Source organism: Condylura cristata, unplaced genomic scaffold, assembly GCF_000260355.1.
Source record: "Condylura cristata isolate star-nosed mole 26May11 unplaced genomic scaffold, ConCri1.0 scaffold00013, whole genome shotgun sequence".
Taxonomy (NCBI): Eukaryota; Metazoa; Chordata; class Mammalia; order Eulipotyphla; family Talpidae; genus Condylura; species Condylura cristata.
In genome coordinates this window covers 18,297,224-18,311,323 of record NW_004567114.1, presented here as the reverse complement: position 1 = coordinate 18,311,323, position 14,100 = coordinate 18,297,224, and the positions used below count along the sequence as shown (strand labels likewise).

The 14,100-nt window shown below is 45.8% G+C and overlaps 1 protein-coding gene across 17 annotated transcripts in view; it reads left to right on the top strand.

Moving 5' to 3' along the window:
* Positions 1 to 14,100, top strand: part of NRXN3 (neurexin 3) — a 1,505,538-nt gene that overhangs the window by 96,548 nt on the left and 1,394,890 nt on the right. For all 17 annotated transcript variants that reach the window (XR_001145407.1, XR_001145406.1, XM_012724445.1 and 14 more), the window contains exon 4: positions 12,889 to 12,918. Coding sequence is in view for 15 of the 17 variants with exons in the window: in XM_012724445.1 (XP_012579899.1) it covers positions 12,889 to 12,918 (30 nt within the window). In the remaining 2 variants the exon portion in view is untranslated. The remainder of the gene's footprint in view (positions 1 to 12,888; positions 12,919 to 14,100) is intronic.

The window sequence follows — 14,100 nt, the reverse complement described above, 5'->3', positions numbered from 1 at the left end:
GCAGACCTCTCCTGACCAGCCCGCTGCTCCCCTCAGCAGTGTACTTCGTGGATCTGCCTGTTCTGCTCCCCACTCTGTCTCTGGTGAAGCCTCTTGCTGCCCCTGAGCCTCTGGCCTGTACCCCAGTTCTGTATGCACAAATAAATAAATCTTTTAAAAAAAAAAATGCCACTTGGCTCAGCCCCCTCCCCCATCCTAGTGGCTGGCAGAGGCCCACTTCAAGGTCTTCACTTAAACTTGTGTGTGTTGTGCCTGCACTGGGGGTTCCATCTGTGGGAATGGGTGGGTGCTGAAAAATAACCTGTGGCTCTTGGCCACCTTGTACCTGTGGGGCAACCTCTGACTACAGGCACTTTTGCTAATTCTCAGGAAGGCTTGGTTCCTGGCAAAATAGCATGTGGTGTGAAACACAGTGGGCCCTGGGCCCCCTGGGTCTTTTCAAAGGAGTGGAGGTTGGGGCGGGGGTGGGGCAGCCACTCTAGCCAGCTCAATTTCATGGCCATTGTGTCTTTTTATTCTATTCTCTTAAGAACCCTCTGAGGTGTGTCATCTGAGCCCAGTTTTTCTGGGGAGGAAGTTGAGGCCAGGAGGTTAAGGGAGATGCTGCGGTCACCAGCACTGGAGTAGCAAGGCCAAGAAGGGACTCCAGCCTGTCTCCAAGTCTGCACTCTGTCTGCTGCTGAGGCGTCAACTGACTGCCATCCTGTCACTTTACTGACTCCTTAGGCAACCGCAGGTTCAGAAACTTCCCTTGTGGCCCTCTGATGGTGGCAGGAGGGGCCGCCTGAGCCTCCCGGCTTGGCTGAGGTCAGCAGTGGCCTCTGCCACTTAAGCCCCTGGTCAGGCCAACTGGAGCCAGTCATGCGGCGGCTCAGAACGAAACAAGATGCTTCAGTGGTTCTCTGTGTGTGTGTGTGTGTTTTTTTTTTCTTCTTCTTCCTTTTTCCTTCTCCTCAGGAAGACAAATTGGGGACTTTATGAGCTAATATAACTATTTACCCAGAGGCCGCTGGAAGGCTATAAAGAGACGATTGATTAATTGATTAATTTTACATGTTGTACAGATTGGTTTGCAGTAGCCCACTGTAAGATGCAGTTGGATGTGGCCTGCGGGAGGCTCGTTTCCTAAGGTCTAGGGGGCAGGCTGGTGACTACAAGCATCCCAGACACCCAGGGGCAAAGGGTTTGGTGATATTTCATTGACTGTGTGGGAAAATCTCCAGCCCCTCCTCTTACTTAGTCTTTGGGAAGGAGATTTAGGATGATAGAGTAGCATGTAAGGAGTCTGCTGTTTTTTTCCAGACAGGGAAACTGAGGCCCAGGGAGGGCAAAGGCCATACTGCCCACTTAGGCCTGCAAGGGACCTCTGTCAAAGGCTTATCCCATACCTCCCACCCGTGGGCTTCATCACTGGTCCGCTGGGCAGGAGTGGGCAGTCCCAGCTTCCCTCCCATGCCACTGTATTCCAGAACTCTCTGCCAGGGGGAGAGGAAGCTTTTTGGAAGTGATTAGATAGAGGTGGCCTAGGGGAGCTGCAACAAGGCTGGGGCCTGTGGCGGGAGGCCCCTCCGCCCCCTCCCCTAGGGTTTCTCCTTCCAGCTAGGAGGGGCTGTTTACAGTGTTCCACGACAGCCTCTCTCTTCAGAAGGGATAATTTCTCAGGCTCTGTCTGCTGATTAGAGCTGGAATTTAAATGAATAACTGTGACCTTGTGGAAGTGCCCTAGTTATTCAGAGACCTGATGAGGAACTAGGCCTCTTGCTTCAGTCCATTGTGCTCTGGCGGGCAGGGGAGGAGGTACTCCTGTCTGCTGGCCCAGGGAGGCCTTGGTCTGAAGATTCCTGAAGCAACAGATGGCCTTTGCTGGAGCCCTCATTGCCTGTTCTTGATCTCTGCCCCTCCCACTGCCTTCCCCTCCGGTTCCAGGCATCTCTGAGCTGTCATGGGGGAGGGACCTGTTATTTGTCCTGTGTCCTACCCAGTCTCCAGGACTCCTGCCTCAGTTCAACCCGAGGGAGCTGTTCTGACCCTGAAGTCTGGAGCCCATGTCTTCTGTGCCTGGCTGGCATTCAGGACACGGAAAGTTTGCCCTGGAAGCTTGCTGCTCCAGTGAGTAACCCAGGGAATCAACAGGCCTGGCTTCATCTCAGCTTGTTAGGAAAGTGGTGTATCAGCCCTCACCTTAGCTCTGTTGAGACAGAACCTGCATTTCCCAGGACTCCTAGGTGTGTGCTCATTAAAGCTTGAGACACACTAACCTAAAATCTTCAGTCTCTTCTCCTCTTCAGGCCAATAGGGCAGTATTTACTGAGGAAGGTGAGGTCCCTATTCTTGTCTCTCTGCTGGTCACAGCCTGAAATATCTGCTTTATGGGGAGACAGGAATTAAGGGATAGGACAGGCATATGGAAGAGGAAGGGAATGAACATGTGCTGACCATGTGGTCATCAGTGCCCATCTATAGATGTTCAGCACCTTCTATAGAAATAATACACACTGTCAGGGGAGAGTGCTTGGGACACAGGCCATCTCCAGCCCGCTTTCTGGTTTCGTTATGGCCACAAATGAAGAAAGTTTCTCCTAAGTAGTTGTAAACGATCAAAAGGAGAAGAGTGGCCCTCCCTGGTGGCGCAGCGGGTTAAAGCACAGCACTGAGAAGCTAAAGCCACTTCTGCATGAATTCGATTCCCGCCTGCCGCCTGCCCCGGAGGTGACCACATGGCGCGGCAGACCTCTCCTGACCCGCCCACTGCTCCCCTCAGCAGTGTACTTTGTAGATCTGCCTGTTCTGCTCCCCACTCTGTCTCTGGTGAAGCCTCTCGCTGCCCCTGAGCCTCCTGCCTGTACCCCAGTTCTGTATGCACAAATAAATAAATCTTTTTTTAAAAAAAAAGGAGAAGAGTTTATGATACCAAAATTTTATCAAATGTGAATTTCAGGGTTCAATAGTAAAGCTTTATTGGTCATGTTCATTTATCGATGTAGACTGTCTGTGGCTACTTAGTAATGCAAAGAGAAAGTGGAGTAGTTGCCAGAGAGACCCCTGGCCTGGAAAGCCCTGCCCACTACCACCTGGCTCATTCCAGAAGTTCGCCACCCTGGGTGAGGGCTTAGAGGAGGAGCCAGGTGCCCAGTTCACATGCTGGCTCTATCTTTGCACCTTTGCAGCACACTAGTCAGGTTTGCCCTCCAGGAGCCTTACTCTCCTCCTTTGTAAAATGGGAACACAAGAAAGTATTGACCGCATAGGCTGCTGTCAAAGTTAAGTGAGCTCACTCACGACAAGTCTATAGAACAGCAGGCATAACATAAATTAGCTACTATAAATTATGTCACTTGATCCTTTCCTCATATATTTGCATTTTATAGATAAAAAGTTATGCTCAGTTTCAAAACAAAATAAAACAAAACTTTCTTTTGCCTGTGTCTGGGCTCCCTAATGGTTCAGAGGCCTGTTCCTGTCCTAAACACACCTGTTACCCTCTCCTTGTCTCACGTGCATGCCCAGCCTTCTGGTCTCTGTGCTTTCAGGGAAACGGCCCCTCAGCTTGCATGCTGCCACCATCTCCAGTCCAGTCAGGCCAGGGGCTCTCGAAGAGGAGGGGGGGGCGGGAGAGGGGAGGGATGCTATTTACAGAGGACCTGTGTCTCCCAGGTACCTACCACTTCACAGATGAAGAAACCTGGGCACCAAGACATAATATCCTTTGACCAAGGTTAGAAACAGATATGGCAGGATTTAATGTAGGATTGTGACGTCTGCTCTGTAATTCTGTCTCCTCCCCATCTGCCACTTTCCCCGGGAGCTGTGTGGCATTGGTAAGTCATATAAACTCTCTGGGTGCCTGGCTTCTTAAACATGAAGAGACTGCATCAGAATACCTCTCAGGCCTCTTCATTCTGAGGATCTGTGTTAGGCCTCCTCATGAGATCCAGGGGAGAACAGCAACCAGGAAGCTGCCTGCTCATTCCCAGAGATGGACAGGCCCTCCCTCCTGTTATACCTGTTTTAGTGTTTGTCTTTTTCCTGTTCTTTTGGGCAAGATTTGCTTTTCTTTCTTAGGTCTTAGAAAAAACAACTGGTATTTATCTAGCTTGTATTTTGAACCAGGCTCTGAAATACCAAGTGTTGGTATGCACCATGTTATTCTTTTGGCCTCTCCAGGAGGTAGACTTTGTTGGTAGAGCCATTGTACCTATGAACACACTGGGGTTCAGGGGTGATCACACACCCCTCCCACCCAGTGAAAAATGGTGAAGCAGGATGTAAAACCTGTTATGTCTGACCCCAGAGATGTTTCATAGGGAGCTCCACCAGAATGTCCACCCCATGAAGGTCCAGTCCTGTCCACTCCTGACTGCTCTAGGCCTGGGACAGTGCTGCTAGGTCACAGGCACAGAATAAAGACTCAGTTCTCAGTTTTAACCCCCACTCTTCTGAAAAAAAAAAAATCTGGTTTTGATTGGGGTTCACCCTGAGACAGAAGGTAATCAAACCAATCTTTATGCCGTGCCCATCCTGGGCTTGGCTCAGCAGGGTTGCAGGCCACAGGGGAATCTACCACGCTGAGTGTAATTGAGTTGGAAGGGGCCCCTCAGCTGGCAGATTGCACAGCTGGGGCCTGGAGAGACCCCCTGGGCTCCCGTAGCTGTTCTTGATGAATAAGTGTGAGTAAGGAGCTGACTCCCAGTTTGCCTGTATCTTTGGCTAACTCAAGGGAACAGATCACTTGGTGCCTTTTTCCAGAATCTTTTCAAATCCCCACCTCTGTCTTAGCAAGATATACCCACTGGGGTACCGGTTATGGTCGCAGTTGGTTGCTCCGTTCTGGAGGGCAGGGTTAGAGTAAAGCAGGAGACATCATTAGAGATATCCTGTAGTGTCAGTGGGATAGTACTACTCTCCCTTGCCGAATGAGGGGGCCTTGGTGGCATTTAGTAGGAAGTACAGGCAGTGCTAAATGCCCTGTAACATGTGGGAGGGCCTCCTTAAAGATTTGTGCTGATTAACATGCCATTGGTGAGCCCATGAAAGACCTGTTCTAGACTAATTCCCTCCTTATGCAGAAGGGGAAACTGAGGCCAGTGAACATTCATGTTATTCTCACAGCTTGATTATGGTAGAGGTGGGACCTTCCCAGCCATTGTAGACCTGCTTGGGGTGGCCTGGTAAGGATCTGGGCTAACCCAGTCAGTTTGTGGGGCTTGGCCCCAGGAGGAGTGGGGGATGGAATAGCTGAGTTGAGGTCAGTGCGTCTCCTGTGGGACAGTTTAGCTGACTATAACTTGTGGGGTATCGAGGCCTGTGCTGACAGTTTATTGGAGAAATGGTAATTGGCAAGATGAGGGTTGGGTGGGGAGGAGAGGACATCTAGGTTTACTAGGCTCAGAAATAATGATGGAAATAAAGCCTTTTTGTAAGCCCTTCCTCTGTGCCCTGAACAGTGTGAAATGCTGTCCACATGCGAGCCTGAGACGATGCGGTAAGGTGAGAGGTGGATAAGTCACAGGAAAGGGCCTGGGTAAGCTCCCCAGCTCAGAATGCCCCTGTTAGAAAGAGGTCAAGCTGGCATTGGAATCCAGGTTAGAACTGTTTAGAGCACTGGCTTGTGGCTTGTTCCCTCTGCTCAGCATTGAGACCTCTGCAGAGCTGGTGGATGGCATGACTAGTTTCCCCAGGTGGTTGTGATGCCCAAAGTCTGAGAACCTTTTTATAGAGAAACTTTTTATAGTCAAGGGACTAGAAAACTTCAGTCTTAGCCACCATTTACACCCTACAGACTTTAAGGACTTTTGGGAGCTTGGGGGTGTGTAAAAGAGGATGGGGTGAATGATTCTCCTTTTGTGCTCTAGGGCATTTCAAGTTATGGGGCCAGTAGAGCTAATATCATAATACATGGTAGTCTGTGCCCCACACGCCCCCCTCCCCCAACAGTCCCAAGCTCTTGAAGGACAGTGAGTCTTACTTTTAGGGAAGAGCATCCTTTGAGCCTGCACCCCCACCAATCACCATTTTGTATGTGCTTGTCAAATGTGTGTGAATCAGCATCGTAGGTATGGAAAGGTTGGTGCTCTTGATGCATCTTTATTTCCAGTTTCCTCTATACAAATTTATTCAGACTTGGTTCAGCCCTACACCGATGGGCAACTCAGTCGTTCCATTCCACCCTAATGGTCCCCAGTGTTCTAAAGCTCTTCCGTATTCTGAGCCACAGTAACTTCCACCACCTGTGTTGCTTCCAGCCCTTGGAGACACATAGACTAGATCTAATTACACTCCCAGTGTTTGAAGACAGAACTTTTGTGTATAAGGATTTTCTTTTCTAAAGGCTAAAACACCTTCAGTTACTTGGGGCATTTTCATGCAGGGGCTTTACATTCTTTCATCCAAGTATTTGTTCTCTGAAGAAAATGACATTTCTCTTTGGCATCCTTTCCAAAGAAGGATGCCTACAACATATATTGGATTATGGCCATGTCCTAATCCGTTCATCACAGACGGGCCCATATCTCCTTCTCTAAGCTCCATCCATCAATGGCAGCACCAAACCTCAGCTTTTCTCTTAAACGGCTGTGGTAATAAGTTCAATGTAGAGTCCCTAAAAAGCTTCATAAATTTTGTGTTCACTGCTCCTAACCTATTTCCCTCCCTTTCCAGCCCTTGTACAGTTGGTCTATTTGACTGAGGCTTGGGACTAATTCTTTTATTTTGTTAGATTCACCCCTGGGTTTTTAAAAGCCGACACACTATGATCATTTGGATATAGTTCTTTCATCTAGCCTGTCAACTTAACTGAATTTCTTCTTTTAAGTACTAAAAATGCTAATATGTGTATTTCTTATTTCTCCTCCTCTCTTTTCCAAATTCCCAGTCACTGTGCAGACACAGCCACGTGTGGATTCTCTTTTCATTGGACCTCACCCCTACCACTTTCCCTGTCTCCTCAGTTCCTCCGGAAACACTGGGCGATTGCTTCCATTACCTTCTGATTTTATATAATTACACTTTTAAAAAATCCTGTGTCTTCCTAAGAATTCAACATTGGCACTTGGCACTTGCAACAATTAGTGACATTTAGTTTTTCTACTTTAGTATGAAAAAGAGATGATATATAGATTTTACACAGGGATACAGAATTTTACCCTGAAAATGAATGAAATAAAAGTCTTGGCAGAAATCACTTGCTTTTTCCCCCTGAATCTTATTTTTTTCCATGAGTAACTTCCTCTCATGAAGTGCTCTCCCCAATTACCCAGCTAGAGTGAAGGAAGGATGGATTGAAAATCATCCATTTGGAGGGGGAGATGGTATTAGCTTAAATGATGGAGGCCTTCAACTTCTGGCCTGGTCCCTGAACATTGCATCTTCCCCTGGTTTCTAGTAAATGGTTTCTATTCTCTGTGTTAGTCATTTCCCTGACAGGCTTCATGATGGCCATGGCTGCTTACAAATGGCTTTGCTTTCATAGCCATTTCCATTCTCTGAATCTGTAAAAGCAGCTATCTCCACGGGGATTTTCCCAAAGGGTGTAACATAGTTTAGAGGGCCGGGCGTATAGTTTGCATACAATTTGCATATAATTTGCAGTCTGTTCTAAAGCTTTGCAACTTTGCTTGTCTTACCTACTTTCTCTTCTTGTTCTTGAATATGCTCTGAGAAACTATGCTCCATGGCTACATGGGCCCAAGGAGGTAGAATACAGCATGGGAAAGAGAGAGGGGAAGGGCAAAAATATCACACATTTGTGGGGAGCCAGAATGGCCCCTGGATCCAGGAAAGGTGGCTCTTTTCAGGGTCTGGCAACTATAAGGGTGACACTTCAACAGCTTTCTAATTTTTTGCAACTTAAAAAAAACATGTAATTACACAAGAAGTTAGTGTTGGCAGTTTTCAACATCTTGCCTGTCCAAGGGTCACCCAATCCCACCTCCTCTTTACCCACCACTAATACAACTTTACAGAGCTGGCTTTTGTGTGCCTTTGAGGATCTATTCAAATCCAGAACCTGTGATGAGACTGTTTCAGACCAACCTGGTCTCTTTTCCTTCCCTGGGCACCCTGGTCCAGCCCAAGTCTTGCCTTTCAGCAGCTCTTGAACATCAGATCCAGAATAAATGCAAACCCCAAACCCAATGGGGTGCTTGGCCTGGGAGGACTGTTTCTGAGCTTGGGATGTCTCATCTTCATTCTGTCTTCATCAACCATACATAACACCACCAGCATGGATTCCTTTTCCTTCCATACTAATTATATCCTTCTCAGTTAAGATTTTTTTTGAGCATTATTTTTTGTATCTATATTGGAAAGCCATGTCGCTTCCTTTCCTTTTTTGAATATACAATTTTATGTTGCATATGCTTGGGAAGAAATGAGCCACCAAGCTATCTTAATATCGCTTCCATCCCACCCCAAGTTAAGACTAGAAACTTCAGCCCTTTTCTCTTGGAGGACTAATTAACTTCCATGGCACAGCTCCTCTGTTCCATGAAGGACATGTGAGGCATCCTTACGTTTGTGCTGACTTTCTCGTAGACCTTAGTGCTACGTTGTTAAATGGATGCTAGACATTCGTGGTTGAATGTTTTTTCACCATGCCTAAAACAGCATTAATTGTTGTCCTCACTTCAAATCCTCCCTATTTCTGACAAGGTTTCACTTAATTTCCCACTTTCTCCTCCCTGAAACCACCATTGCTTACCAAAAGCTGTTGGAATCTCTTTACCCTCTTTGCTATGACACTAATTTAGGCCATTTACCTGTGATCTTTCTGCTCTTTCCTCTCTCCCCTCTAATCCATCCTGTTAACACCATTGCCAAAGAGGTCTTCCTCCACATCGTTATCCTTGGGTCGCTCTCCTGCATGTAAACCCTCGAGGTGTCCTATCAGCTACAAAGTCAAGTCCATTTTCCTTTGCCTTGAAATGCAAGGCCTCTGTGAACAGTTCTAGATCACCTTTCCCTTCATCTTTGCATGAGCTGTTTGTAGGTATTCATTGTTATCGGACAGCATGTATTACCTACTAACCATGTACCTGCCCGTGTCATAGGTGCTTCTGGATAATTGTATAGAAAAATCCTTTAATGTACATTTTGTGTGCTCGGGTGTTGGTACTGAAGGCTGCTGATCTTCCTGAATCCTAAACCATCCTCTGGGGCTTCTTTCTAATTCTACTTTCCTCCAGAAACCTTTTATGTAGTTCCAGGGCCCCTTTCACAGCCCTGTAGTCCTCACTGTCCAAATTTATCATTTGATATCTGTTTATTCGTTCCTCACTCAGTCATCAAATGTATCCTGAGCACTTAGCACAAGTCAGGCTCTATGTCAGTATGCTCAGACTTTAGGCATTTGTTGATAGCACAATAAAAATAACAATAATTCTTACATAGCTCCAACCATGTGTAAGCACATTTTTTTTGGTTTATTTTTTAAAGACTTATTTATGCATAGAAGAGCTAAAAGAGCTGGGGTATAGGTGCCAGAGGTGTATGTATGGGGGAGCGGGGGAGTGAGAAGACTCACCACAGACAGAGTGGGGAGCAGAACAGGCAGATTAATGAAGTACACTGCTGAGGGGAGCAGCGGGCGGGTCAGGAGAGGTCTGCCGCGCCATGTGGTCACCTCAGGGGCTGGGGATAGAACTCAGGCCAGCACTGTGGGCCTTCATGGCAGTAGCGTTGAGACCACTAGGCCACCAGGGAGTCCCCAACAAGCACACATTTTTATGTGTTCATTTATTTTATCCTCAAAACAGCCAAATTGTAACATTTGGTATTCTTGTTACCCAAATTATACATTTAGGAAAATCAAGGCACAGAGAGGTTTAGCAACTTCCCAAGGGTGACAAGCTAGAAAGTAACAAAGGTGGGAGTCAAGTCCTTGAGTTTGACCCCTACATTTTCACTGTCAGGTACCAGACTATTTACCATATGCAGGCTAGCTTCAATGTAAACACACACACCTCTTGACAACTAAACTCCTTGAGCTCAGGAACCAAGTACTATACTTGACTGTATCCCATTACCTGATCTGGTCTTTGCATATAGTAAATGCTTGAATTGTTTAGTTAATTGATTGTTGGTTCTTAAATTCATTTTTAGTGGATCTGAGAATTTAGTCACAAGAAGGAGTAGTTGGGGATAGAAAGGGGGACAAACAATTTCAGAATAAACCTGAACACTCTGGAATTTTTGGGCTCTAGTTCTTAACTGCAAGCTATGAGGCTTACATATGTAAATAAGATGCTGATTTAAAAGTTCTTGAAAGTGGAACAAAATTCCCTTCTCAAACAGCAAAAGAAAGTTTAATTCATATTATGGCTACACATAATATGGCTGTTTCCTTATTCATGTTCTTTTCACATGTTCCTATCTATCTGTTTGTGTCCATTTTGCTTTATGGCCAGCAAAACCAAAGTTTTGACTTTAGATCCCAGATCTTCCTTCCTGGCCAATTAGTTGTATTTCAGATTTTTTTGGCAGTTGAAGAACGTGAACATTCTATTCAAGTAGTCATACTGTAACTACATATGTAGTTTAATAAAACCTGATAAGTATATGTTTGAATTTTAAAAACACAGGTGGTGAATTATTTGCATTTTAAAATGACTCTTTTACAAAAAAGATCCACTGCAGAGTTCCATTAAATATCCAATTCCTCACAGTGCATTTATCATACAATTTCATTTACCAAAACTTGATTTATATGCCACTCTAATGGGGGTAGCCCTCTAGTTCTAGGGGGTATGGAATTACATGGGCCATGTATTTAAATTTCAGATTGTCCCCCAGGAAAGATTCTCACAAAGATTCTAATGATCAGGTCTAGCCCGGGACGTAGGATCTTATTGTTAAAAAGCATCCACAGGTGGTTGGTGTAAGTGGCCAGTGACATACACTTGCAGAAACACATGTGACAGATGTGTAGATGCATCTGTAGGGGTTTTCTGGGCTTTGAACCCCCTTTACCAAGAAATTGTCTTACTCTTCATTTACTGTATTTTTGAAATACCTGTTTGGTTCAACTAAAGACTTCTGCCACTCCATTGCCTAGTTACCACCCTTAACCAAAGATGCAAAATGTTTCATATCATTAATTTTGTTTGTATCTTTGTCCCCTGCCCTCAGCATTATTGATATTTAATTGTCACATGATATTGAGGAAGTCTAAGGTGTATAGGCTGTTGCTTTGATACGCTCACATATTGCAGAATGATCACCTTCACAGTTAGCTAACACCTCCCTCTGTAGTTACTGTTCTTTTTGTGGTGAGACATTAAGATCTATTAATACCTTTCCTTTACTGTCCTTTCACTTTCGACCCTCTACTTTACTCTCAGGTATCTCCTCGGGTCTCCCTTACTCTCATTTCTTAATGCCTGTAGCCCTCCTGCTGACCCCTGCACCAATTCTATTTCCATTAACCTTTCCATGCAGCCACCTGTCTGCTCCAGATGCTCACCTGGTGTTCCTTTTGACCTGGATGCTGAAGGCTGTGGCTTAGTCCGGACCTCAGGCATTTTAGGGACCTCAGGCATTTTAGAAATAGTTACCTCTGCAAAGCTTTCTTTCAGCCAAACCTGGGGCCCTTTGTTCCCTCTCCCTGTTATCCCTCAGGAAAAAAACAAAGTTAAAATAAATTTTAAAAATCAGAATAAATCATGACACTGACTAGCTTTGACAGGGTCCCATTTCTCCAAGAGTGTTAATCCAAGACCTGGAGAAGTGAGTGCCAGAAATGTGCATTTAAAATATGATAATAGTTTAATGAAATTTGTTTTAAAAAGTAGACTCCCTGACATTTAAGACACATGTATCTTGTATTTAATATATCACTGATCTTTGAAAAGTCAGTTGTTTGACCCATACTCTGCCTCTGATTACTTTTCTAAATCTCTAGTAATCTCCAAAAACATCTAGAGATTTCCATACTTCAGAGATTTTTTTCCTTTATTAATCCCTACACTTCACTCTGGGTAAAGTTTCTCTGGGTGATCTGGAATTTGTCAGATATACTCAGAAATAATCAAAGCAGCAAAAGAGCAAATAGCTGGTGTGATTGGTTACCAGTTAGAAATCTTTTCATGCCGTACGTTTATCAGGGGGCACACTTCCCTTGAGCAATGAGCCCTTGATAGCTTCAGTTGACTGCCGTAAGAACACAGAGGTTGTGTTATGTGCTCAGTGGGACTCTGTGTACCTCTTCAACCTCTCAGTGCTGGACGAGGCCTCCCTGATTACAGAGGAGGGACTTTCTCTGAAAAAATGGAGAAACAAGGAAGGAAGGGGTGTAGTTATCATTGGGCAAAGATGAGGGTGACAGGTGAAACCTTTTCAGGTCATCTAAGGAACTCTGCAAGCAGGAACTCATTGGGAATATTTAATGACTCCACTTTTGTAGAAAAGAATACTCTGTCTAAAAATGAAAGTTGATGGTTATCGCTGGATGTTCAAATTACAACTGAGTTTTCTTTTGCCTTTCTGATTTCAAAGTTTCTACAGTGACCATGGATTACTATTAAAAGAAATGTAAAAGAAAGAAAGAAAGAAACCTACTTTGCCTTGCATCTTAAGTCTCTTTCCCAAGGGACCTAATTTTCATTAGATTTATCTCAAATATGACTTATTGTATAAAACAGTGATGATAGGAAAGATCTCATGATGAGACCCAGAGCTGCTCAGCAAACAAAAGACTCTCCTGACACACAGAAGCGGCCTTTCCGCAGGAAGGCTGGGGGGCCAGGGCTCCAGGCTTTCCCCCAAGACCCATGTGGCTTGCCACACTGCTTGCCCACGAGAATGATGACATGACTGCATTGCGTGTGAGACTCTAACTTTGTCTTCTTTCTTTTTTCCTTCCCCGTCCCCTCTCCCCTCTTTTCCTTCCTCAAGGCCTCTCCCACCTCATGATGAGTGAACAAGGTAGGTGCGTTGTGCTTGTGTTGCCGCTGCCGGATCGCTTGCTCTCTGCCTCAGGCTGGCCGCTCAGTCTCATCGCCACTGCAGGCCGTTCTCTGCCTGGCGCTCTCGCCACGGGCCAGGCTGGCAGCAGGGCCGCTGGCAGTGGTGGGGCATCTCTCCCAGTGCATCGTGGTTTCCTGCCCCTCACCCCCTTGGCTTCTTCACTCTGCACTACCATTTGTCATCTGAGCGCTGGCCCTGCTGGGTTGCCTCCGAGAGAGAAGCATGAAACAAGGCATGACGGCGTCGATAATGGGGGTGAATGAAGCCAATTTCAGAGCAACAGAGCGGTTAACTTCCTCCTGCTCCTCCCTGGGCCCCATGCTGGGGCCCTGAGTTGGGGAGAGGTGCTGGGCTTCTCCCTGAATTTCACTCTGAGTAAAGGTTTGCTTTTTCTCTCCGCCCTCCATCCCACCGCCCATTGGAAAGGCTTTCAGCCCTACACAGTCAAAGGAAGCCCTTGGGGGTTTAACTGTTTTCAGTTTTGTGTAAAAGCAAAAACCACCAGAGAAACATGCTAATGTCCTCATGGTAGGATTCTAACTCATTATACACCCCGAAGAAAACTGCATATAAAGATCTGTAAATTCAGCATCTGCAACCTAAAATATTCAAATATGCAGGGAATGAGCTGTGCAGGAAATTCAGCTCAGCTAAGCACAGGGTGGGCTGTGAAGGAAGTCTTTTTCTCCTAAATAAAATTTTTCCACGTTATCAGCCTAAATCAGGAGTTGAGAACTGAGCCTACTTAAAGTGGTCTTTTCCTTTACTGTTCAATTGCTACTATTGTGTTTCTTCTGAGCTCTGGGATGACTATAAGATTGGTTTACCTGCCTTGCCCTGACACCGTAAGACTGCACTTTCATTTCCCTTCAAGATACACATGGGACTCAGTGTCCTTTTTGGAAACATGGTTTCCAAACAAGGGTTATTTCCATGTTCTTCTGTTCTCCTTGATCCTCAGAAGAGGGTGGGACAGTGCTCCTGACCACCCCTCTTGACTCTCTTAAGTCCCTCCACTTAGATCCATTCCATAGCTTTGCCACAGGGAGTGTGGTCAGGCCTAGGAACCACCCAGGGCTGAGATAGGGTTAATTATAGTGTCCAGGCAGTTGTGGAGGTGGACACTTGAGCGTATTCTGA